The 26,999-nt window shown below is 36.5% G+C and overlaps 1 protein-coding gene across 6 annotated transcripts in view; it reads left to right on the top strand.

Moving 5' to 3' along the window:
- RBMS3 (RNA binding motif single stranded interacting protein 3) overlaps positions 1–26,999 on the top strand; it is a gene marked incomplete at both ends in the record, with an annotated part of 625,037 nt that overhangs the window by 481,190 nt on the left and 116,848 nt on the right. For all 6 annotated transcript variants that reach the window (XM_084247514.1, XM_084247510.1, XM_084247513.1 and 3 more), the window contains one exon: positions 26,673–26,779. In XM_084247514.1, coding sequence (XP_084103640.1) covers positions 26,673–26,779 — 107 coding nt within the window. The remainder of the gene's footprint in view (positions 1–26,672; positions 26,780–26,999) is intronic.

Genomic DNA, 26,999 nt, shown 5'->3' with positions numbered 1-26,999 from the left:
GCATATGATGGTTGCCAAGGGACAGCTTTTATTGGAATTATCTTTAGTGAGTCCTCCTCATTAAACCGTAAGGTCTTACTACAGTGAATAATTATCCTTCACTCCAGAACTACAATGTCAACCATAATGAGTAGATTTGTTAATACCTCTTTCCAGGTAGCCCAAGTAACGTCATCTGTAGCCATTAATTTGGTCACAGACAATAATTATTTTAACTGGCCCCTCATGCGAAAGTGCACAGATGGCCTTCTTCTTCCGTGGTGCAGAGAACACTTCCAAATTTCTGAGAGGTTTGTGTCACTCCCCAAAGAATTCCCTGACAGCAGTGACATTTGGCCTAATCTTTTTTTTTTCTCTATTACAAGACCTCCCTGCAGTGGCACTCATAATCAGGAAAGCTTCTGATGTCTTAGAGCCACAGCTACTGACATCTGCTGTTCATATTTTGCTTGAAATGTTCCAACTTCTCTTAAAAAATAAGAACCCCCTTTTTAGGTTATCCTGGAAATAATATCAAGCTCTTAGGAATTTTCAGAGGTAGACATACCTCAAAATTAGTAGTGAGAAAACATTTTAGCATATAATAGAAGTAACATTGAAAATATTTATTACCTTAAAAGTAATAAAAATAAACTCATTCTTATTTCATAAGTGATTCAATTATAATGGAAAAATACTCAGAAAAAATACACCGAAATGATAGCATTTATTGATCTCATCAGTAGAATTGCAGATTTCTGCTTCGTGTTCTATATTTTGCAAGTATTATAATTTAGTGTTCATCTAGAGAAAAATGCGTAATATCCTAAAATTATGATATATATATATATATATATATATATATATATATAAAACAAACACAAAGAAACCTGGCTTTTCATAGGTATTTTCACAATGGTTAGAAAGCCAGAGCTAGAAAAATCCAGAAGCAGGATCCAGGAGACAAGCCAGAGGATGATTGCAAAGCCTTGCTGTTCCTCTACAGAATGCTGGTAGGGTAGGTGGCCTGTTGCAGGGGGACTGTTGTTGGTAAAAAAAAAGGCTGGGCAGCTACAAATAATACCTTCCTCTTCATTTACCTTGTTTTTATTGTTTTTTCCACCAATCATCCAAGGACTGTTGGGCAGAAACTTCCAACAACCAAAGCCCCTAGTGATCATAAATGAGTGAATGAAAGAATGAATGGATAACCAACCGCTCAACCTACCTTGGGTCTCTTGGATTGTCATCTTTTTGCCAGTTCTGTTGTTTCTCCTGATTCTGCTCCCTGGTTAATTTATTCAAGTATATCTATTGGGCATTGCCTCAGTCTGTTCGACAACTCTAACAAAAATATCATAGGTGGGTGGGTTGTAAACAATAGGAATTAATTTGTCAAAATCCTGGTGCCTGGTAAGCCTGTGTTTCAGGTGTTAGTTGATTTATCGTCTGGTGAGGGTCCGCTTCTTGGCTCATAATGGCTGTCTTCTCAGTGTCACCTCACAGGTAGACAGGCTAGAGATCTCTCTGGGGTCTCCTTTATAAGGTGACTAATCCCATATTTGATGGTGTCATTACCTAATCACTTCCCAAAGACCCACATCTGAATTCCATCACTTTAGGAATTTGGTTTCAGCAAATGAATTTGTGGGATTGGGGAAGTTGAGGAGGAGACACATACACACACACATAAAATACATAAATTACAAAAAAATTAAATTTTTAAAAATACGTAATATTGGTGAAAAATTGTGTTTTTGACATGTTACCTATAACTATACTTTGGAAACTATGAAGAAATACTTTTACTGCCTCACAACATCTATTCTCATCTGTTTTATTTTCCTTGCTTATATCTTTCCCTCTTTCTTTTCCTTTCCTTATATATCTGGCTTTTTAATATGAAACCGTAAGGGAACAATTAGGTTGGAGATCTCTATTGGGAAACAACCTATTGACCAATGTCAGTGGTTTCATATATGTTGTATATGAAAGCAAACTAGTGGATGAGATAAAACCAAAACAAACTTCTGGACTATAAAACCAATTAGTGGTTAGCAGGAGAGAAGAGGAAAGGGAGTGCGTGTGAAGGAATTGTTTGTGAGGATTGGACTTTTAGTGGCGATCTTAGTATATAGATACTCATGTTGATTTTCAGTTATGCACACCTGAAACTTATGTAACATTGTTGTTCAATGTTAATTCAATGAAAATGGAAAATAAAGAGCAATCTATAAGGCAGAAATAAATAAGTTGATAGATAAATGTTTGGGAGCAAAAGAGTTATACGTATTTTAAAATGTGATGTGATGAACTGCTAATAATTGAGGTAACATTGCATGTGATTCAGAGGCATAGGATCACACCACCTTAGATTTCTGTCCTCATGCCATTCCCAGCACCACGGTTTATATATCTTTAACTCAGCCAAACAACCAACATTACAAACTCCTGCTTCATAGTTTTTGTAAATACTTGGGAAAAAGCAAACTGTATTTTGTGTAGCTCTAATAATTATAAAATGTTACCCTTTACTTATGATTTTCTTCATTTACTAGTGAGTTTGAGTATTTTCATCTTTCTTGTACAATTGTGTATCATTTGCCAAGTATCTATGTTTTCTATTCTTCATTTTTCTCTTAGGTGTTCATTTTACATATTGATTTGTGAGAGCTGTCTGCATATGAATCAAAATCAACCCTTGTTTTGCTGTATGCCTCAAAAATACTTTTCCCAATAAATATGTTCATGATATTGACAGAAATTCTTCAATTTGATGATTTGGAATGTCAGTATTGTCCAAATTTTATAAACTATATCCTTTTCCCAATGTTTTTTAATAATTGGGAGGGATTTTAGTAGTGGCATTATTTAAACACTCCTTTTATCCACCTCCACTAACAGGAAATCCCCACTACATTGCATTTAGAAACTACTCTGTGGTTTTGAAAAGTTCATCAGGAAATGATGGTTTCAATAATTGGAATAATATACCAAAATAGATGATTTCCTAAACTATAATAATTCCTGAAATTGTCCTGAGGCAAAATTTGTTCTACTTTCATAAGTGTTTCCATTTCCTTCTTAGTAAGAAGAGACACAATCAGAAATCCAACTCTAATTTTCCCGCAGGCATAAAAGAGAAGACCTTAGTAATTACTTGTCTTTTTCATCTAGCCACTTAGTATCTTCTTATTTTTGCCAATGACTACAAAAATTGAAGATTCCCATAAGGAGATAATGTTCTCCTAGAATGGATGTTCTTAGGTCTTCAATTGTACTTTTACAAACTTTGACTCATTTTTTGCAATATTTCCCATCTTTTCACAGTGAAAGAATTTTCCTCAGAGAAAATGCTTTGGAACATATTATTTTCAATTTGCTTTTTTCTGTTCACTACCCATGCTATGTCACTATTGAGCCTAATTTAATTTTATTTTAATTTGTTGCATTTTGAGAAGTTGTATAAATAAAATTTATCTTAACATATCATTGAAGCTTTGTTCAGAATATGGTTTATTTATCAATATGAACTGGATATCCAGATAAAGACAGGTCATAAGCATCTTACATGTGATAAGTGTGGCTAATTTAAGTTCACCATTTTGGAGTGTGGTCATCATTTCCTTCCCTCTGTTGTAAGTAGAATAATAGCACCCCAAATATATCCACACCCCAATATCCTATAAACATATTAGTTTCCTAATACACATGTGGTTTAGTTAACTACCTTGAGATGGGGAGATCTTACTGGATTTTTCTAATGGGTGCAGTGTAATGACAGGGTAGGGTTCTCATAAAAGGGAAGCAAGAAGTTCGACATACTAGGAAACATGACAACAGAAGCAAGAGGTTGGAGCACTGTGAGGAAGGGACCACAAGCCAAAGAGTACAGACAGCTTCTAGAAGCTAAAAAGGACAAGGACACAAATGTTCCTGGAAACCTCTGGAAGGAACACAACACTGATGATACCTTGATTTTAGAATCTAACCTGATTTTAGAATTTATATGTATTGTTTCAAGTGAGTGAGTTTGTGGGAATCTTGTTGAAGTGGAAATAGAAATCCAGTATACCCTTTTTATTCTATCTTTTCTATATTCTGTGCCATCTGAAGTGGCTTTTAGAACTAAGCAGCTACAGTAGTACACATTAGCACTGAACTGTGATGTGGAGTTCACATATCAATTCAACACCTTTGTCACAGTGGACCAACAAATTTGTTTTAAGGTTTATTTTATTTATTTGTGCATACAAGAGCTGGGGTGTAGGCCAGAGGTACTGAGAGGATTCACCAGGGACAGAGTGTGGAGCAGAACAGGCAGACTGAAATACACTGCTGAGGGAAGCAGCAAGTCAGACAGGAGAGGTCTGCTGTGCCAAGTGGGTTAGCTCCCTGGCCAGCCAGGGATGGAACTCGCGCTGCAATGGCTGCAGATAGGTTCATAATGCTAACACTTAACCCCTTGTACCACAAGGGAGGCACCATGGGCCAACTTCTACGGTTTACACAGTGAGTGCACCTGAAGTTTATCAGTTCAGTGTTCTTTTCTGTCTTTGCCCCATGTATGTAAATGCAACTGAAAACACACTTCTGTTTTTCAGAAAAACATTACCCTTGAACTTTGTCTTGCAGAACTTACTTTATCTCTTTATTGAATAGTGATACTAAGTTTAATTTAAAAATTAAGAAGACAAAGACTCCAGTGATGCTTACATTGCCATCATAGATATGATCTAAAAACACTGGAATTATTGAAATGATTTTCATGGTTATATATTTAGCTTTTATTTATTTATTACAGTAGCCACCAAGGTATAGTTCATTTTTTACAATCTATAGCCAAAATCATTTTGTTATAGTAAATAATTCATCAAACAAAAGTAGGGTTTGTCTTATTCCTTCATTAACATAAAAGGAATTATATCTGCTCTTGTTTATCGTATAAATCTTGGAGTATAAAGACACAAATGTCAGAGATTGGTCTCAATTAGCCTGTTCATAGACAGTATAATTTATACCTCTGAGTGCTAGGGAGAAACTATTGATGAAAACACTTGGTTGAATTCTTCATTTAGTTCATATTAGAAATATTTAGCTTTATATTTTCTTCAATTAGTAGTATTTCTATATCTGGGAGAATGCATGTAGATGTGGTATGAATTCCTTGGCTATATAAATATTGTTCTAACTAAATTAACTGACCATTTTTCCTGAGATGGGCTGAGAAGGCTCTCGTTGCATTGCTTTGCTGATAATTGGCTCTCAAGGGACTCTGAGCAAACCACAATTTCTCATAAAATGGAGAACAATGGAGGAATTACAAATTATAAAGTAATTATCATTGGGCTAGTCAATAAAATCTAGCAATCAAGTATGAGTGTGTCATATTAAGGTTTTTTTAGGGAACAATGTACAGAAATGCTGCCATTAATTAATGTGTAATTTGGTCATATATCTTGGTAAGACAGTAAGACTTTTAGCTGTCCTTTTATTCAGACCTTTTCTAGGAAGTTATGCAATATAAAGCAGTATGATTAATATCACCATTGAATAGTTTAAAATAATTTCCTCCAAAGAAATGAATCTCACTAATAGAACTGAATAAGGTCTTCAGTGCTAAAAACAGACCTTTGATTCAGAAACCTTGGTATATTTCCATCCATTAGTCCTTATGTGATTTTGAGTGGTTTATACATCACTGAGACTTACTTATGTGATCTATAAAATGAAAGTTATAATGTACATCATGGACTCATTTTAGGATTAAATAAGATACTATATTTGAATTGGTCCAAACAGTACATATCATATAGTGGTAATCAATTCTCAAATCTCAGTGACTTACCTCTGAAAAAGTGTTACCCCTTGTCCATACTATGATGTAGGTTGCTGGGGGCTCTGATGGGCATAGTTACACAGAGAGCAGCATGAAAATCAAGTCTGCACAACCACAGAGTATGGGGCCTCCAAGAGCATGATCAGAGAACAAGACAAGGGAGAGACTCACCAGCTCTGGAGGCTGCACTCAGAAGGACCAATGTCGTGTTTGTTAGCTTGTAGGTCAGGGAGGTATAGAGACTCAAGGAAGCTTGGAAATTTGGATATTTGTATGCATAGTCTTTCCCATGGTATCTAAAATGTTAGATACCTGGGATGTAATTAGGAGAGCCCAGGAAAAGTTAGTGATTGTCTCATTGTTGTCATCCTTATGGTTATTTTAGAGGTAGGATGTTTTATTGTTAATAATGCGCCCTAAACTCTCTGACTTTGAGAAACCTTAAAACTGGGATATCATCAAAGTTAGAAGAGATAACAAGTGTTGGCAAGGCTGTGGACCATTTTGTGTGGTCAGGTATGGTATCTCTGACAAAATAACATTCAGTTGAAGTTTCAGTGACATGGGGTATCTGACGGAAAAGTCTTCCTGATAGAATTCCAGTAAAAAAGCCCCTGAGAAAGAGCTGCCTTGACTCACAAATGTAGTCAGAGCAGAGAGCAGTATGCAGTGTGGTTAGAGAGGGGAATATAGTAGTAAGTAGGGACTTTGTCTATAAAAAGATTTTATTTCTGGGCCTCCCTGGTGGTGCAGCAGTTGAGTGCTGGGTTGCAAAGCTGCCCGCAGCCTCTGCAGTGCCTGTTCAATCCCTGGCCTCCTGGCTAGGGTCCCACATGGCACGCAGACCTCTCCTGCCGCACCCACTACTCCCCTCAGCAGTGTACTTTGTCAGTCTGCCTGTTCTGCTCCCTGCTCTGGCTCTGGTGAATTCTTTCACCCTCCTGTGCTTCTGACTGTACCCAGTGCTTGTATAAATAAATAAATAAATCTTTAAAAAAATATATTTTTTTTTCCTAAGTTTGATGATAAGTTTTCAAACAGCAAGTGCAAGACCTAAGTGTTGCTTTAGGCAGATCACTGTTTTATGGAAAACAATATAGGGGCTTCTGCAGAATATCTCAGAAAGAGATATTAGTACTTTTGAACAAATTAAATGGCATAAACAAAAATGGAAAGCTTTGGGATATATTTTGAAAATATAATAAAAGGTTAAATATGTAGAAGTAAAGTAAGTCTCTTGATTTAGGTCTTGACCAGTTGGGTGAATGGCACTGCAATGAAGATGACTGGAGAAAAAACTTGATGTAGACGGGATATCAAGAGTTAAACTTTGCACTTGTAATTTGAGATGCTTCTTAGCTGGCTGACTACCCTTCATATGCAAATCTTTGGGCCTTTTAAAAAAATGTTAGCTTAGGATTGTACCAATTTTGGAGCAACTATTTGTTATGAATGCAATTCAGTAATGTGGTGAATCAATATCAATATTGTTCCTTGGCTGTGCTCTCTTGCAAGAAAGTTTAGAACTTAAATTAGTTTAGAAGTTCATAAATACCCCCTAAGGAAACATCTGATAGAATTTAAAAAGATAGACTTATTAATTCAGACAAGAAAATTTTACTTGAGGGTCAAAAACCCTCAAGAATTTTTATTTTCAATTAAGGATTCATCCAGGACCCAAATGAATTGATTAGCCAAGAAGGAAGAATAATTTTTACTCTTAATACCTTCCTTATTTTTAAAAAAGAACGATGTCCTTTTCAAAAGAAAATAAAATATTAGACTGGAATTTTGAGCCAGCTAAATAGTTTGCTGTAGTTTACCACCTCCATGCCTAGCCCATGTGGTACCCGGGAAGGGAAAAATAGAGGCCTTAGAGCCTTCCTCACATGATAATAAGTACCAGAGGGAAAATATAGTTGTCTTTCCTGGGAATTTCTTACCTGACCCAATCTTGGAAAAACCTTATGTGGAAAAATAAATGGATGAAGCCCTTTAAAATACTAATTAAACCTGCCTTTTGTTTTCAGTCATGTCCGAGGTATATGTAGGTTGTTCTTCCCTTCCCTGATTTAGGAATATAATGTACAGATGCACATTTTATATGTATAAATAATCTGGTAAATAATTGTGTGCATGAATGATCTGATCCATGTTTGTTTTTATGTTGCTCCCACAAGTTCTGGAATCTTTCTTTGTGCTTAAGACTTTGTATCTCAGGGTCAGAGTTCCAATTTCAGTACACAATGCCCTTGCCTTTGGCAGCTGAAGGCCTATTATTATGGGCAGAGATTAAAATTACCCTGGGCCAAGATCTATAATTTTCTATATTAACTCTTAGACCAGTGCCCTAATGCTAGTAAAGTGAGGTATCAGTGACTCATTTAAATTTCTTTCTCTCATGTAGCACTCAGACAAGTAATTATGTTAAGTCCAGTAAAGGAGATAAATCTGGACCATTCCAGTTTGGTGCTTTAAATAAAAAACTGTGAATCCACACAGTGGGATGTAACTTTCCCTTCATATTTTTTAGAGTGCCAGGATACCTGCTATAATACAGAATAGAGCCAACTCTTTGTTCACCTTTTCCTTGATGTCTCCCTATGTCTGAATGAAGAAACGAACTTTGTCTTATCCCTCGTTTGCTGATGACCAGTTAAGGAGGGACAGCAGGGCAGCTCATAGATGTCTTTCCTTGCAAGGGCAGCTGTGTAAGGGTTCAGCACTCACTCAGCATAGACCCTGAGCTATGGACAGGAATCCGTGCACAGAGCCTTCTCCAGTCGCCACAGTCATGTTTCCTCAGACACCTATGTTGTATGAACTCTGCTACTGATAATTATTCTACTACTGCCTACTCGCTATCGCTCCAATTTGACAGTAAGCCAGAGATTTCTATTTTGTCCTTTCACTTGAGATGATACTAGTAATAGTGTCCTGTAGATTTTGTTCAGGCCTAACTACAGGTTCTAGAATATCTATAGAACAGGTGAAGTCTGTGGGCCTCCCTGGTTGGCGCAGCTGATGAATGCTGGGTTGCGAAGCTGCCCACAGCCTCTACAGTGCCTGTTTGATCCCTGGCCTCCGGGCGAGGGTCCCACATGGCACGCAGACCTCTCCTGCCGCACCCACTACTCCCCTCAGCAGTGTACTTCGTTAAGTCTGCCTGTTCTGCTTTCCGCTCTGGCTCTGGTGAATTCTCTTACCCTCCCGTGCTTCTCACTGTGCCCAGTGCTTGTATAAATAAATTAATTAATTAAAAAAAAAAGAATGTGTGAAGTCTGACAAGAAGTTCAAGTCCAAGGACCTAAAAAATAATCTAGATTTCTATGTAAAAGTGTTTACACATACATATATATGTAAATATATATGTATACATTCTATGATTCACCTAAATATAATTCATATAACTGAATGCAATTTGTCTATAATTCAAAAAAGCCTTGGAAATACAAATTAATATACATAGAATAATTGTTCAGAGGAGGTGAAAGCAATATGGGTATTCATTATAGTATTATCCTACTTCTGTGTGAAAATTTTCCATAAAGAGGTGTTACTTTTTAAATAAATTTAAAAAAAAGGCATATAAGAATGATTGAGCAATTTTCAGTTTTGTTTCTTTTAACAGATTTTTGAGACATTTTCTGTCACTGATTAATCAAGCTCAAAAATGTATGGGGACACTCTAAAATTGAAGTGGGGGTAAGGGGAAAATGCTGCAATTCTAGGATATTGTTCAATTTTACATTGTGAGTGACAGAATTTATTTCTTCCAGTATAATTGAAACCGTTTTACTTGATCAGAGAATCACAAAAGGTATTTTTGTGTTTGTTAATATATTGATATATTTGCCACCCTTTAGAGAACATTTGATATTCTTTTCTTTCATAGTACAAATCTAAATAGATGAGCAATATACTCAAATCTATTCTTCTTGAGAAAAAAAAAAAAGATTCCAGGCCTCCTTGGTACAGCAAGGGGTTAAATCTCAGCACTATGAAGCTATCAGCAGCCACTGAAGCACAGTCCAATCCCTGGCCAGGAAGTTTACCCACATGGTGCAGCAGACCTCTCCTGACTCGCCCTGCTACTTCCCTCAGCAGTGTATTTCAGTCAGTCTGCCTGTTCTGTTCCCCACTCTGTCTCTGGTGAATATCTCCTCTATCTCTAAAATACCTCACTCTATCTCCTCTCTGCCCCTTGCACCTCTGGCCTATACCCTAGTTCTTGTATGCATAAATAAATCTTTAAAAATAATTCCTTTCCATACATATACATGCATTCATGCACCCACAAATCCTAAACTTTTTTCCACCTCCACCACTAAATAATTATTTATGTTACACATATAAAAGTAGGTCAGTTAAAGGATTGTTTTATCATTGTAGCATTGGGTTGATCTAGTTATGTGGAAAATTATCTTTCAAATTCAGATGTTTACATAACTACTGCATTATCAAAGAAGTCAGCCAATCCAATAATATTAAAAGTACATAAGCAGCAAACACCAACAAAGAACCTGTATTTATATGTAAAAATGTTTTAAACCAGACACAATTTAAAATGTATTTCCAGTTTGATTACCGTTGTAATAACAATGCTGAGTTACAGTGAATCCCACCTTTTAATAGAAAAGTCCTTCATTCTAATTTAAGGATTTAGAAGTAGCAATTGAAGTCACTGGAGTGATAATCAGTAAACATACCAATTATCTAGGGAGAAAAATTATGAAATCCAGCATATTTGTATGTAGATTTTATCCTTTCTCTTCTTACCAAAGAATATTTTATAAATCTGTTATTTGTTCTACTGGTAAAGATAATGGGTAAACAAAACTGCATATTTAAAACAACCTAGTAATACTGGCAGTTTTTTTTTTTTTTCCTTTGGAAAAGTACTAGCAAGAAATAAGATTGCACCTAGATGATAAGAGGAGGTTTACAAAGACAGAACCTATGAAGACAGAGAAGGTTCTGGGGCAGATGGTATACTCAGAGAAAGGAAAAAGGGAAAAAAATGCTTTATGATTTAAGCAGCAGTAGCTTTAAATTGCTTTCTAGTGTTTATAATTTTTTTTCTTTGTACTTTGAGAATAGACCATGAAGGAAGCCATCTTTATTCATGTTATATAATCATTCACAAATAAAATTTTTGATCTACTTGTTTGGTTAATGTTCACTGAAAGTACAAGAATGAATGAGCACAAAGAAAACTTTCTCCTTATTTTCCCATTTCCATCCTCTTTTCTATTGATACTCTAATTCCTTTGAGATTATTATTGCTACTTTTCTCAGCTACTTTGAACCTACCTGAAGGAAATTTCTATCCTGCTCCCAGTTGTCGCTGGAGAACTGGGTATCAGATGAAATAAAGATGACTTTGCTTTCATTGATTCTTAGAATGAGGGATCTTAGATAACCTCTTCTCCAATATTTTATTTGAACGTGAAAACATTTATTCCTTAGTAGGATTTGCTGTTTTATTTAAAAAAAAATCTTTAGGTTTATATCTATAAATATACATTATATTTGTTATATCTCTGTATCATATAGCATAGTTAAACCTTGAAACTTGATTTTAATCTCAAGAAAAGTCTCTTCCACCTGCAGGTTCCTTGCTGTCATCCTGATACCCTTTTGAGATATGACATCCCCCATTTATTCTAGCACAAATGGAATTGAGATTAGAACCCTAGCAGCTCTATGATGTTCTCATTCTTCAGCCTCCTCCTTCTTCATTTGGTTCCACACACTCTGTTAACTTCAAAAGAAAGTCAAGCATACATTGACCTCAGGACATTTGCATTGCCATCTTTTCCTAGAACACTTTTCTTTCACATACCTCCAATGTTTCTCTTCCCTTTCATTGAGGTCTCTGCCTAGAATTTTCTAGGTTGTTATATCTAAAATAACACTCCCTCCTATGTAATTCTTTGGTCCTTACATTACGTTGACTATTTTTTCTCAACACATCACAAGAAAAGTAATATTCATGTATTTATTTGTCTACTGACTGTCTTTATGAAAATATAACCTTTGTGACAGCAGAGATTTCATTTTGTTCACTATTCTAGTTCTGTAGGATCTAGTATAATGCCTGACACATAGTAAATACTCAGTAAATCATTGTTGAATGAATGAAGGTTCTTAATATTCTTCTCATATTGTTGATTAAAGGCTCTCAAATCAAGTTTGTGATAAGATGGAGTTAGGGATGATATAATGCAAGAAACAATAGGGCATAAACTGTGGAATATCAAAACCCTAGGTTTCAATCCTAGTCTTCGATATGTACTAGCAATTTATATTTGCTCAATTCACTTAAGCTCTCTGATCTTACCTTTCTATCTCAAAATGAGTTTCAACTCAAAACCAGGTTGTTTTGCTAATAAAACTATTTAACTTTTATTACAGCATTTAGCACAAACACAAAAGGAACTTGATTTTATAATTGGTATCTTATAATTCATGTTACAAAAGTTCATCTGTTCTTTAGAACTTAGAATTCGTAACAGATATTAAATTGCACTTTATGTTCTTTCTATTTTTATATTTGCCAACCAGGAGAATATTTTGATATATGTATTCTTATGTTTTGAGAAAAGAGAGGATTCTTCCTCCTAAATGTCTAAAATCATCCCTTTTAGTACCAGCTCCCTTTATGAGAAACCAGATATGATTGATTTTCAATATGAACTTTCTGCTTAGAACCAGCCTCTCATGTGAACAACAATGTGATGAATTCTAGACATCCCATTGGAAAACCTCTACTCCAGGCCCCTGAAGTCTTTTTGGTATTAGTCAAATAAGACTATGATGTGATATGTCCAATACCAACACAGGAGCTGTTCACTAAAAATAGAGGATTGTTTCATTTCATTCTTACATTGAACCAAATGTTGGTTCATTGTTCACTAACTTTATTTAAGAGCATCTCTTTCATTCTTACATTGAACACAAAAAATGTTGGTTCATTGTTAGCTCACTTTATTTTAGAGCATCAAAGTGGAAAATCTAAAGAATGTAGTATTTTCTCCTTTATAATATTAGACAAATTTTGACAAGATCTTGCATGGACTATGTCTACACCAGTGAAACAAAACAGTGTTTTATAGTAATGTAGCCTATTTTGGTCCCTTCACAGAGTTGACCCTGGTAAAACAGACCATAATCTATACAAAGAAAAAGCTCTCCTTCTTACCATTTTAAGTTTTATAGCCTAAAATAGACCCTTTGAACTCTCATCACTTTTGAAATTCATCACTGGGATGCCTGCTGAGTCTTTGGTCTATTTTCAATTGACTGCACTATTCCTACAGTGGGAATAAAATGAGAGGCACAGTTCCAGGAAAATGACTCTCAAAGTAATACTTTTTATATGTGCCCCTACAATATAAATATCTAACATTTGTTTTGTGTGTTTCATGGTTAATAAAAGCTATTGCCCTGCCCCTCTCATATAATGGCCACATAATTACTACCAATCTTCCATTGATTCAACAAATATTTACTACATGCTTCTATATGCCAGGTTTGGGGTTATGTGCTGAATGTAAAGCCACATGAACCCATAAGTTAAAGAGCAGCCATAATTTATAAGTTCCAGAAATGTAAGTGGCTGATCCAAGGTTTGCAATGAAAAAGTAGTAAAATTAAGGTATAAAATGAAATCCATTATCAGCAAAGGGGTCTTATAAATCATCCTTAACTCTCTTCCACCTGGAAGAGCTTCATCAAACAACCAAACGTGACTTTCTCCTTTGAATTCCTGGTTGGTGACTGCTTCTATGTGTTTTAGATCTAATTGTCATGCTCAGGAAATCTATGCTGTCTTCAGTGCAAAGTACATTTTTTATTATGATTATTTTTATATAAAAATGAACCTATTGCCCAACTGTAATTACTTAAAGTATGTCCAAAATGTGACTAACCAAATTTTCAATGATCTTTATGAAATAGGAAAAAAATTTCCCATGATGACTCTAGATAAGAAAGCCTTCTTTATAGATTTGTTATATACAGAGTGAATTATTAGGAAATTTAGAAACTCCCATTATGTAGAAATGTTTTCAAAACTTGACAGATATACCCAATTCCTGTCGGGATTAAAGTGCAGTGTTGGCTTAGTCAGCTTATTCAGTGGATGGGGAAAGAACAATCAGAATGCGTGCTGCTGTTGTCAAGACATGGAAGAGTTTTCAGGGTATCTTCTGCCCTGGGGGATGGGGTGCTTTCGGAAGATGCACTTGTTAAAATTGTGTGTTTGTGTAATCTGTGTTCCATAAACTACGTTGTGTTTGAAGCATACTAAGTAAATAATGCAATGATCCTACATTTAAGAAACCTTGGAATTCATAAAGGCACATAAACATGTATGGAATGAAGTGTTTTGTACATGTCCTTAGACATTCACATGGTAGACACATAAAGGAAAAGAGTAGAATTGAACTGTGATTTATTTGGTTACTTGTTTAATGTCTGTTTAGTTATCAGAAAGAAAATTCTTTTAGGGCTTCAGCTGTGTCCATTGTCTTCATTGCTGGCCTTTCTTGGATAGCATAATTCTTGCTTGATGGCATTGTGTTTCAAATTAATTTTGAATGAATTTTAGGCAAGGATGAAGGAACAGATTGAATAAATGTATTAAAAATTAATTAGGGCCTCCCTGGTGGCGCAGCAGTTGAGCGCTGGGTTGCGAAGCTGCCCGCAGCCTCTGCGGCACCGGTTCGATCCCCGGCTGCTCCCCGGCCACCGGAGGAGGGTCCCACATGGTGCGCAGACCTCTCCTGCCGCCCGCTGCTCCCCTCAGCAGTGCACTTCGGCCCTTCTGCCTGCTCTGCTCCCCTCTCTGGCTCTGGTGAATTCTCTTGCCTTCCCGCGCTTCTGACTGTACCCAGTGCTTGTATAAATAAATAAATAAATCTTTAAAAAAATTAATTAATGGTGGGTTATCTCTATGGGAACTTGGGAAATGGGAAGAGCTCAGAGAAGTGATTAAGTGGGAAAAGAGTGAAGCCATCTCAGAGAGAAGGAGCAGAATAAGCAAATCTCAGAAGATGTGAAAGGGCTTAGACCTTTTTGAGCAGTACTGCAAGTGGAAATGGTGATTTATATATTTAGATCACAATAGGGCTTTGTGCCAAGGAGCTTGAATTTTATCTCTTAAGTGCAATTGTGAGGAATGGGGTGGGGCTAATATGATCAAATTTGCATTTAGGAGGATCTATAGGCAAGGGGAATCTAGATGAAATACCTTTGTTTTCAGTACCAATGTTGGTATCCAAGGAAATGAGTTTAGGACAGTTCTTTAACCTCCTCATAGCAGAGTCTAGCCCTATGCTGTTTTATCTGTTATTACTATGGCAAGAATGAATATTCTATTTTAAAGCCATTGTATGCTTTGTTTTAACACTCAGCTCCTCCCTAAAGGCAGAGCTTCCACATTGCTTATTTATTTTTTCTTGGTAACTTGGATTGATTTATCCATAGATGTTTACAGCACATATGGTCTTTAACAACTCTTTGTAAAACTCAGTTTCTAGAATCTGGGTTAAATTTATTTAGTATCGATTAGTAAATGATTCAAGCTACATGAGAGCACTCTTCAAATTGTTGCAATTTTAGTACCTTGACTCCTGAATTGGAAAAAGCTCAGTCTCAAGCTATTGCCCCTGTAAATCCTTCACCAACTGAAGGTGAGGTTCTAGTCCCAGCTGATGCCTCCAGCTTTGTTAACTGATACCTGCAGTATAATATACAGCTTTCACTTTGAAACTGGAATTATATTTATTTCTACTAATTCAGTTCACTGCATTTTGGGAATTCTGTCAGCCTCTAACACAGGAAATATATGCTTAGGAGCAGCATGTGGGGAATTGAGATATGTTTTCTTGACCTGAGCTTGAGTTCAGTTTGGGGGTGCATATGTGTTTGCTGCTTTGGTGGAGAATCATAAATGGATACTGGATAGAATCCTGATGTTTTTATTGTAAAATTCTTCCGTAATTCCCTAGGGCAGTTAACATGAATTTCACATGAACTTAGAGTTACACCTGAAATTAAGATTTTGAATTATTTTTTTTTCTTTTTCTAGTAAGCTGGCTAGTTACATATACATATGAAAATTACGGGGCTCTGTGCTCTCTTAGAAAAGGAAAAGGTTGTGCCCTCCTATTCAATCCTATAAAATTTCATTAATCTAAGGAATCTTAAGTTGTTTTGTTGATCTGTCTGCATTTACTAATTTGATCAATAGATAACGAAAAGTCTATTACTCTCAGCCACTTTATAATGCCACCAGGGTAGATGCTAGACAAAGGTGAATAGGATGCAGTTCCTGACTTCAACCAAATTGAATGTTTATAATAGTGGAGCATGGAGATGTATTTTGAAATATATGGAAATATATTATGGAAATTTAATTAGATTTAGCTGGTTCCCCATTGATGCACATTTATAAATTATGGTACATCATAATTATGTTTCAACACTGAGCCGCTTTTCAAAGGAGCGATATGGGCTAATATGGAAATTTCCTGTTCTTCATCTATCATTAAGGTAAACAACAAAACCAACCAGCTTAGCAAAATCCCTTTGGAATTTTAAGAAAATCTGGAGGGATTAATAGAAATATATTTATTCATTTTTCTAGAAGAGATCACAAGAGGAAGCTGGAGTTGTAAAGAAAGCTGGTACTTTCATTATTACTTTAATACAATTGTGTTAATTTACCATTCATTTAAGTAACTATAATTTCAGGAGTACAGCTTCATGCCTCAATTTACACAGTCACTCACACACCACTGAAGTTTCCTTGCCACCACGTGACCTCCCACATTAAGAGATTAAAAACTCTCCCTCCCCACACTGAGATAAAAAAAAAAAACTTTATATTTTTAGGCTTTCGTTCACATTTAGTGTTTTATACATATCTTTCTTCCATTTATATTTATTCATTTTTAATATAAAAGGGGTTTGTCAGGTATGGTGCCCAAGCACTCTCCAGGAAAGAATCCCATGGAAATCTTGCTGGTCCCAACAGGCATCTAGCACGGTCCTTAAAAGTTGGAAACAACAGCGGTGGGCTCAGTCCCTTGTTTCCCCACAACTTTTAGGCAATTAGTGTGTCATTAAGCTTGCAGCTGCATGCAATGAACCAAGAATCACCTCCCCTCCAGAACCAAGAATCACCAGCACAGTTCTCACCAGACCCGAAAAGGGCGGAGAAGTCCCGAGGAGGCCAGGGAATCAGAGAGGGCGTTTGATTGGGGGTGAGGGGTACATAATTAAAGAAACTCCACCCAGCCCTAAAAGAAAGAAGCATAAAAGTTTCCTGCTCTAAAGCCCTGAGGCACACCTCTATTCTCCTGAGCCTGCCCTTGACCTTGAACGGTGTCCTATGCTTCTCTGTCTAATAAAGGCTATGGCTTGCCACCTAGGTGCTGCCTGAAATCCTTTTATGTGGGAAGCCAAGGTCCTTCCACTTTTGCTCTCCCCCTACAGTCACGAAACTACTGTAATTTTTCTTCTTTGTGCCTCTTTCTAATTAAAAAGCACCATGTTTTATAGAGTATGCAGTAATCTATAGACATTACCTATGGTCTGCAAAGAACTCCACCAGGCAAGTTACAGCACTACAATACCAGCTATGGCCCATCTTGGTCAATTAATTAGATCCTCTTATTTTTAGAAACTCTTTTATCATAGAAATATTTTCCTTCATGTCTTGCCTGCCAGCCACAGGAGGCTCCCCAGTCTGTAGCTGATTTTGTGAGTTACAGGGAAGTCAGTTGCTAGTTCTTGGGAATGCTGGGACTTTCCACTTTCTTTTGGGATCTAAATACTATTTTTATTCAACACAGGTCATGATTCAGTCATCCTTCCCCTAGAACAGATCAAATCTAAACTTCAGCTCACACTTTCTGTCCGGTCTACTTGAAACAACTTTCTCCATTATGTTATTCCCCTTAGTGAGGTTTGGTTTTTCTTCTAAAAATAACCATCTACATGAAAAGCATTATCAAAGAGTTGTTTCTGATTTTAAATATTGATTATGTTGAGATGTTTTAACATTGAGAGAGGTGGACATGAAAGAATTACTTAGACCATAATATGATTTAGCAAAAAGCGATTTTCTCTGTCTTGTTCCTAAGCAAACAGTTGTTTTCTGCTTTGATTGCCACTCTGGGGCATTTTCCTTTCCTGGAAGACTGTTTCCTGTAGTACAGAATTTTATTTGAAACTAAATTTAAGCTTTAATCCATTACGGAGGTATAAAATTGGGAATATACATGCAAATCACACTTTCGTTGAAGTGTGTTATTAACTTTTTATTTATTTCCACTGTCTCAGTTTATATTCTTTTCCTCATTTTAGCCTAAATGATAGGGGTAAATATGTGTCTGACACTCGTAAATATAACTTGTGTAATTTGTTTATTCTGTTATAACAAACTGTTATTGGAGTGGCCACGTAAATAATCTCAGGAGAGCCCTTTAGTTGCTTACTTGTCACTTCTAATTCTCACCTGTGGGTTGAGAACCACCGTAATCATATCTTAATGAATTTTCAGCCCTTTTGCTTCATCCCTGCATTATGAATTCAATCTTAGGAATTGCTTAAAGCTCATTTGCTTTGACTTTGAATAGTAAGGTAGCAAGTAAGCAGTTGGAGTGAGTTTTTGATTAGAAATCCAAAGAACACAGTTCTGCTAGTACAACTTATCTGGCATTTCATTAGGTTTTTATTTTCCTTTCTGATAAAATGAAGGGTTTGTCAGAATCATATGACAGAGTCTTTATGACCTTGAAAATGTAAGTTTATTATAGGTAAGAGCTATGCAAATAACCACATCTCACTTACTATGGTATACAAGACATAATTAAAATGGTAAACACGATTCCAGGAGTTCTAAAGAAATGCAACCAAATCATCCAAGTTGCCATATGCAACATTTTTCTTACTCCAATACATTTGACTCTTAAATAATGTGAAGGCTAGAGGCACACCTCTCCAAACAGCTGAAGTTCTTTGTATAATTGTTGACTCCCACAAAATCTAACTTTTAATAGCCTTTAGTTGACTGGAAATCTTCCTGCTAATATAAACCATCATTTAACATGCTCTGTATTATATGTATATTTATTCTTATAGTAAAAGAAAAAATATTAAGAAAATCATAAGAAGAGAAAATAAATTTACAAGGAGTACTGATAGTTAGTACTGTCATTACTGATACCAAAATTTATGTCATTTTTTTATAATAAAATTGTCCAATAAGTAGACCCCCCATAGTTGAAAATTGTGCTGTTAAGGGTCACTTGTACAGTAATTCTATGTGGTAACCTTCAAGTTACTTTTGCCATGTAAGTTTTGGCGTAAACTTGGGACTTGTTAACTCTGTATCTTTTTTTTTAGCTATACCAATACACACACACACACACACACACACATACACTGCATGGGAATCCTATCATGTATATTGTCTTTGTGGGAGAGAAAGTAGAAAATCATTTGCAGACACTTCAGAGAACTTAGTCTGCAAAACTTTCCAGTATATAACAGAAACAAGAAATTTGGAATAAGTTGGGAGAAGTGCAGACATGGGTTTCAACATTCAGTTAGTTAGAAATCATTTACGTATGATTTTTATGTCATTATTCTTTATCACAAATCAGTGCAAAAAGACAACTTCTACCTGCATATGGAAGGAAACAATGGCTATTGGTCAGGTATAAGATATTTATCAGGAAGCCTATGGACACTAGAGAATTAGAACAAGTGTTGAAAGGAGTTTACATTCATTATTTTCAGATTGCCAGTTTTCACTTTCAGGTCCATATGGTCCCAGGTGCTCAGAAGTTTTTCAAATCCTATCACTATGTCCATCTCATTCATTCTTATTTTCATTCAGCAAATATTGATTTTTTTTTAAGATTTATTTATTTATGCATACAAGAGCTGGGGTGTAGGCTAGAGGTGCGGGGGTGAGAGGATTCACCAGAGACAGAGTAGGGGACAGAACAGGCAGATCTACCGAAGTACACCGCTGAGGGGAGGAACAGCAGGCAAGACAGGAGAGTTCTGCTGCGCCATGAGGCTCAGCTCCCTGGCTGGGGATTGAACTCCTACTATAGTGGCTGCGGATAGCCTCATAGTGCTGAGACTTAACCGCTTGCAACACTAGGAAGGCACATCATTCAGCAAATATTTAATAGAAGACTATTTTTAGCCAGAATCTTTTTAACACATGATATCAGATCTCCATGTTCTGGGGTGAGAGGGAGGTCAGCGATTAAGTTTGCATGTAAGCTGTGATTTTTAAAAAACTCTGTGTGCTATTGCATTTGATTCTAAATTCAAGGATATTCCACAACTGTGGCGCTTAAGGCTGCCGTCATTCTTTGTTCCCCAAATTCCTATCCATAATTGTATCATGGCATCCATTGCAATTTATTATTGTTCTTTAGTCCTTTTTTGCCATTCATTGTGACCAGCTTACCAGGTAAAAAACCCAAGATGGTGCCACGTGTATCCTATAGTGAATAGATTTGAAGTGGCTTATTTTTTTTTTAATGAATGTATATGTTAAAAATGTTCTTGCATTTGATTAACACCTTTCAGTTGGTATCATTTTTTAATCCATTAGTACAAATATCTTTCTGATGTGCAAATCACCCTGAATATCACAGGAAAAAAATTGATTTTTTTTAAATTTGTTTTATTTTTTTAAATAAAAATGAATTCATACCTACATGTCAATAAAATTGAAAGGTAGTACATAGATCAAAATTTTATCATATCTTAACTTAGTTCCTTTTTTATCTACTCTCACCCCAATATTCTAAAAACTCCCCTCTAATAAACTGTTCTGTTGTCATTAACTTCACTTTTTTTAAAATTTATTTATTTATACAAGAACCGGGGCACAGTCAGAAGCGCGGGAGGGTGAGACAATTCACCAGAGACAGAACAGGCAGAAAGACAGAAGGCACTGCTGAGGGGAGCAGCGGGCAAGGCCGGAGAGGTCTGCCACGCCATGTGGGTTTCTCCCTTGCCAGCCGGGAATCGAACCCACGCTGCACAGGCTGTGGACAGCTTCACAGTGCAGCACTCAACCTGCTGCACCACCAGAGAGACCCTAACTTTTCTACCCAACTCTTACAACATGACTTTGCTTTTTTCCTCTGAAGAATGTTTTATAGTTTATTTGAAATGAGGACTTTCTAAATTTCATCTGTAAAAGTTAGGTAATAATATTTATTTATTTATTTGTTTGTTTGTTTGTTTATTTTGGCATAACGAGACTACTCAAAACAGAAATCCGGGCGAACTAAGGATTACAAATAGGAATGTGGACTCGTAGCAAAACAACAAAAACAAAATGAAAGGGGGGTGGTGTAATAAGAATTTTAATGTTTGTTTAGGTTTTATGTTAAGTAATAGAGATTTTAAAAAAATAACATTACCACAATATAATTTAAATAGCAGAATAATTTAAATAATTTGAATATTACAAATAAAAAATGCCCATCTTCTCTGACAGCAGAATTTCTGATATTGTTATATATGACAGCTAAAATCTATGCCAATATCTACTTGTAGACTCTGACGTGAGAAAACTTTCATAATGACCCATAAAACTAAGGCATATTAAGTTTTAAACAAAAATCAAAATAAAAAATTTACATTAATTTTGCAAAGCAAAATATTTGTTGTTTTGTTTGCTTGCTTAAAATAGCAAATCCTATATGCCTTTAGATTATCTCATCAATTTACATATTGGGTATTTCGTGTTTAATACAAAGTTTGAAAGACTAGAGATACTCTTCTCAGCAAGTAAACAGTAATTACTCCTTCATAATTACCAGGCAACTTTATTGCCATGCATTGTTATAATTATATTTTAAACACTCTCCATTTACATGATAGACCATAATGTCTTCTAGCACATTACAATCTGTAGCTTTTAACAGCGTCTTACTTCCACAAAGGCCTCTCATTCATTTAGGCTCTATTTTAACTACCGCTAAAAGAGACTAAACAAAATTGAGACCATTTTACAGCAATAAGGAAATTGTAGACAATGTAATATTTATATACCATTGAAATCATTTCATTATTCAGATGCTTCAAGTTTAACATCTAAGAGATATTCCTTCTTCAGTTAAGAAGCCAGTCATAATCAAGTCAGTGCTTCTCAAACTTCAGTGTGGACGTGAATCATCTGGGGGTCTGGCTCAATGCAAATTTTGATTCAGTAGATCTGGGAAGGAGTCCATGATGCAACCTTTATACCTCACTCCCAGGTGTGGATAGCATTGTAGCTTGTCTTTGGACCACACTTGAAATAGAATCACTTTCAAAAATTATGTATTCCTATTGGAAAATGCTATTACTGATATGCACACATATAGACAAACTTCATCCTGATCTCTGCTATCCTCACTTCCCCTCTTCAAACCTGGAATGGAATTGCTACTGGGAAAGGACTCCACACAAACAGAAATAATATTCAACCTATAAAAGTCAGCCAGGTGAGCACTAGGTAGTACTTTGACTCTGCAATGGGATGGGGTTAAGTCATGGAAGTTTTCCTCAAAATGTGACATTTGAGCTGCATTCTGGAGGTTGCTTAGGAGCTAATCAAATGGAGAGGGTGTGTGTGGAGCTGGAAAAGGAAATTTCAGATATGGACTTACAAAGGGGAGAGGCGTGTAAACCATTCAGGGTGGGAGGAGATGTAGTCAGCAAGAATCACTTTGGATACACATATTCTCTCCATAAAAAAATATTTTCCCTGTTCTAAAAATATATATATATATATTTTTGGGGCCTCACTAGTGGCACAGAGTTTGAGCACTGGGCTGCGAAGCTGCCTGCAGCCTGTGCAGCACCTGTTTGATCCCCAGCCACCAGAGAGGGTCCCACATGGTGCACAGAACTCTCCTGACACACCCGCTGCTCCCCTCAGCAGTGTACTTCGTCAGTCTGCCTGTTCTGCTCCCTGCTCTGGCTCTGGTGAATTCTGTCACCCACTGGCACTTCTGACTATACCCAGTACTTGTATAAATAAACAAATAAATCTTTAAAAAAAATTTTGTCATTCTTGGACTCTAGTTGCAAATTCAATGGCAGTGGCCCCATGTTGATATGCTAAGCAATAATGGTAGTTGTAGTTAGCACATATATCTATCTGTCATATATAAATAGTCCTTTCTATATAGTAACTTATTTAAATCTCACATCATTTCTCTGAGGAAGTAACACTGCTATATTCATCTTATATATGAGGGAAAATTAATCACATTTTTTAAGCATCTGGTGTCCTGTAGCTATTAAGTCAGGGAACCAGAACTCAAATCCAGGAAGCAGACTACTGCCCATAACTATTAAACACACCAAGAGTCTGAGCTTTAGCTTTAGCTCATACTCTTCATATAAAGACATGAATGACCTAAAGAGAAGTCATATTTATAGTCCAGGCTATTATGTGCCTTAAAAATAATTAGTTTTAGGTGACAAGAAAGAGAATTCTGCTTCAGACAGTGGAAAATATGAATCATGAAAATCATTTTACAAAAATTCCTAAAGGGTAGGATTTACAACTCTACTGCAGAAAATTTGAGGTGTTTTTAAACTTCTTTGCCTTTTGTGTGGAATTTATACTCCTCTCAGTGATAAACCCACGTTACCATGGCCATCCCATTTGCATGGATAAGTGGATGTTGAATCTTTAAAAAACAAGAGAGAAAAACATGTAGTGAAGAATGATTATATACGTATAATGGTAAGCTTTTGAAATCTCACAGGAAATTTTCTAATGTGTAGTTTTGAAATCCAGTGATTGCATCTGCACTTTAGGTTTTTCGCCTTGAGTAAGAATTTAGACTATTTCTAATGCGATGGTAGAAACTGTCCTCAAATATTTCATGTTTCATTCCTTATGTGATTTGTGTGGCTTCACCAAAGTCAGAGGCTGATAAGAGCAGACAGTTGAAAAGTAATTCTCCTCACTGAGAAAATATTTGTTGGATGCTTTCTATATACAATGTTATGTGCCAGGGTGAGTTTCATATCCCTACTTGCTGTCTTTATAGGACAAGTAAAGCATTTTATTTTTTATTTTTCTGGGCAGTTGTAACCCCCGATTGTTTGAGTAATTTCCCCCAATACTAATTAACAGAAACCTGTTGCTTAATAATGAGTAAGCTAAAAGGATTGAATAAAATATTACTACCACTTAAAGTCAAATTATTTTCTTTTTTTTAAAAGATTATTTATTTATACAAGAACTGGGGTATGGGTCAGAGGCGCGGGAGGGTGAGAGAATTCACCTGAGAGAGCGGGGAGCAAAACAGGCAGAGGGACGAAGACACTGCTGAAGGGAGCAGCTGGCAAGGCAGGAGGGGTCTGTCACCCACGTGGGTTTCTTCCTGGCCAGACAGGAATTGAACCCTCGCTGCAGAGGCTTCACAGCGCAGCGCTCAACCCGCTGCACCACTGGGGAGGCCCTAAAGTCATATTATTTTCAAATATTCTTTCTGAATGCCTGTTTGCCTGTATCCTTCTTCCAGTATTGATTGCAGAGATCATTTGAAGTCATGTGAATTCTATAGTAATTTTCAGCATCACCCATATTAGTAAATGTAAGCTTACCTGAGGTTAGGAATGGGGAGAAGTGAGTATTGGAGGAAACTATGTCAGTTACCTATTAAGATATTAATGATGCATGACAATTATAAATCTTAATGGTATAAAAATATTTTTTAATTTGCATTTTTTCAGGATGACTTTGACTTACCTCAAAGTGCAGGTTATTTATGTATCCCACTGACCTTACCTGAGCTTGCTTCCATGTGAAGGTGATGGTTGGTCATTGGATATGTAGTTTGGCCTTGACTGTGACATTAGTGATGACTCATCTTTTTTTTTTTTAAGATTTATTTATGTATTTGTTTGTTTGTTTATTTACTTATTTACTTATTTATTTATACATGCACTGGGTACAGTCAGAAGTGCAGGAGGGTGAGAGAATTCACCAGAGCCAGAGCGGGGAGCAGAGCAGGCAGAAGGACTGAAGTACACTGCTGAGGGGAGCAGCGGGCGGCAGGAGAGGTCTGCGCACCATGTGGGACCCTCCTTCGGTGGCCGGGGAGCAGCCAGGGATTGAACCTGTGCTGCAGAGGCTGCGGGCAGCCTGGCAACCCAGTGCTCAACCGCTGCGCCACCAGGGAGGCCCAACTCATCTTCTTTTGTATCTCATTCTCTACCAGCATAAGCTGAGCTAGTCACATAGCTATATTCACAAAGCCTCAGTGCTTATAGGATCAGGCTAAGAGTCAGAGTAAGAGGAAAGTGCAAGGATGGGGGGAGGGGGGATAGCATTTTAAGATCATTAATACAATTAATCTTCAGAAAAACACATTTCCCCAAGGATGGGAGGAAGAGGAGTTTCATACTGGTTTTCAGACTGTAAATTTGCAAACTGATATTTGGTTTATTAAAACAATCAGCTAACAAAAAATAAGCCTCCTGGTCAAGTGAAAGCATTGATCAAGTTTGCTAGACCAATATGGCTTTCTTTTTTCCAATCATTTAGAAATATATCTTTATAACTGAGGAAGTAAGGGCAGAGAGGACATTTCCCCCTTATATCCTGGGTTTTCTAGCCAAACTAGAAACTAGTCAAGCAATCAACTTACATCAGATTAGTAACAATCAAATTAGACAGGAGAGGAACAAATTTCATTACATCCACAGGAAAACTCTACCTGGGTATAGATTCTAAAGCCAGTGGAGCAGAAGGACGGTATGTATCCTGAACTAAGATTGGGATCGTGGCCTAAGACTTCAAGGAGATTGGAGGGGACTCACTAGAGAAGGAGAGGGTGACTTGCATCAGATACAAGATGATCTATAGCTAGATATTTGCCCTACCATATGAAAAATTTTCTCTTGCAGAAAGATTATTTCTGGTAAAAGTTCTAATTTGGATAATATCTCCAATTTTCATCCTTTAGGAGTTGTAAAAATTTCTGATGAGTCTACTAGGTATCCATTGACCTCAGCTCAAAATAATCCACATGTCAAAGTGATATGTCTTGGAAAGCCTTATCCTGAACATCTTGGGGAGGTCTATCCTTCAATTTCTTAGGAAATAAGTTTACATAAGCCACATAGGAATGCCATGTTCCCCCCTAGTGCATGATTCATTTGTTAAGATCATGCCCCTTGGCTATATTTTAATATTCTAATTTAATTTTAATATGCATATTAACATTCCAATAATTGCTCACAGTAGCATTCTGAGTAGATTTTATTAGAGTGAAGGAAGTTGGGTGAACAATCAACTTCTAGTCTTTTTTGAAATTGGATACGATTAATGAGAAAACAAAGCTAATTTGGTGGCAATTTGCTAAATAGCTTTCTTTTTATGAACAAGCGCCTAAAGATCTTCCAAAATAGAATCCACAGTTTCTGCAATGAACACAGTTGCTTTGAGGAAGAAATATTTATCCACACACAAACACCATTTCCGAATGTCTGTAACATAAACGGAAGGAGTGACACTTGCCTCTTAACTTCTAAAGCGAGTTCACATTCTGCTTCAGCTGATTATTTTTCACAATATTGGTTATATTCTTTTATGGTCTGCCAGTTTTTTTTTTTTTTTTGAAAGCCAGTTAGTTAGAACAGCAGCCAACAGAGTTGAGTCTAAGAGGGGGCCAAATAATCTCTCCAGAAGCAAGAGACTTCAAAAGCTATGCATTACAAAGCACTACTGGGACTCAAATAATCACTTATTTTTGAAGGGGATTTCTAATATCGAATTGGTTTCTTATCTTTCCAGCCCCTAGTGAGCCTTTACTGTGCAAATTCGCTGATGGAGGACAAAAGAAGCGACAGAATCAAAGCAAATATACCCAGAATGGAAGGCCTTGGCCCAGAGAAGGAGAGGTGAGTGCTGACTGACTCTGGCTTTGAAATTTGGCACGGATATCTGTCAGAAGGGCAGCAAGATAGACATTTGGGCTCTGGTAAAACCGGGACCTGTGGAAAACCAAATGGCTTCAAATGAGGAGGCCTGTATTCATGTGCTCAGGATAAATTACTTGAGGAGTGCAGTGCTCCAACACTGACCTCAGGTCTGTACCACAGTAAGTCTTCTGTTTTGAAC

Source organism: Talpa europaea, assembly GCF_964194135.1.
Source record: "Talpa europaea genome assembly, chromosome: 11".
In the NCBI taxonomy this organism is placed as follows: domain Eukaryota; kingdom Metazoa; phylum Chordata; class Mammalia; order Eulipotyphla; family Talpidae; genus Talpa; species Talpa europaea.
This window is presented reverse-complemented; position numbering and strand designations above follow the sequence as displayed.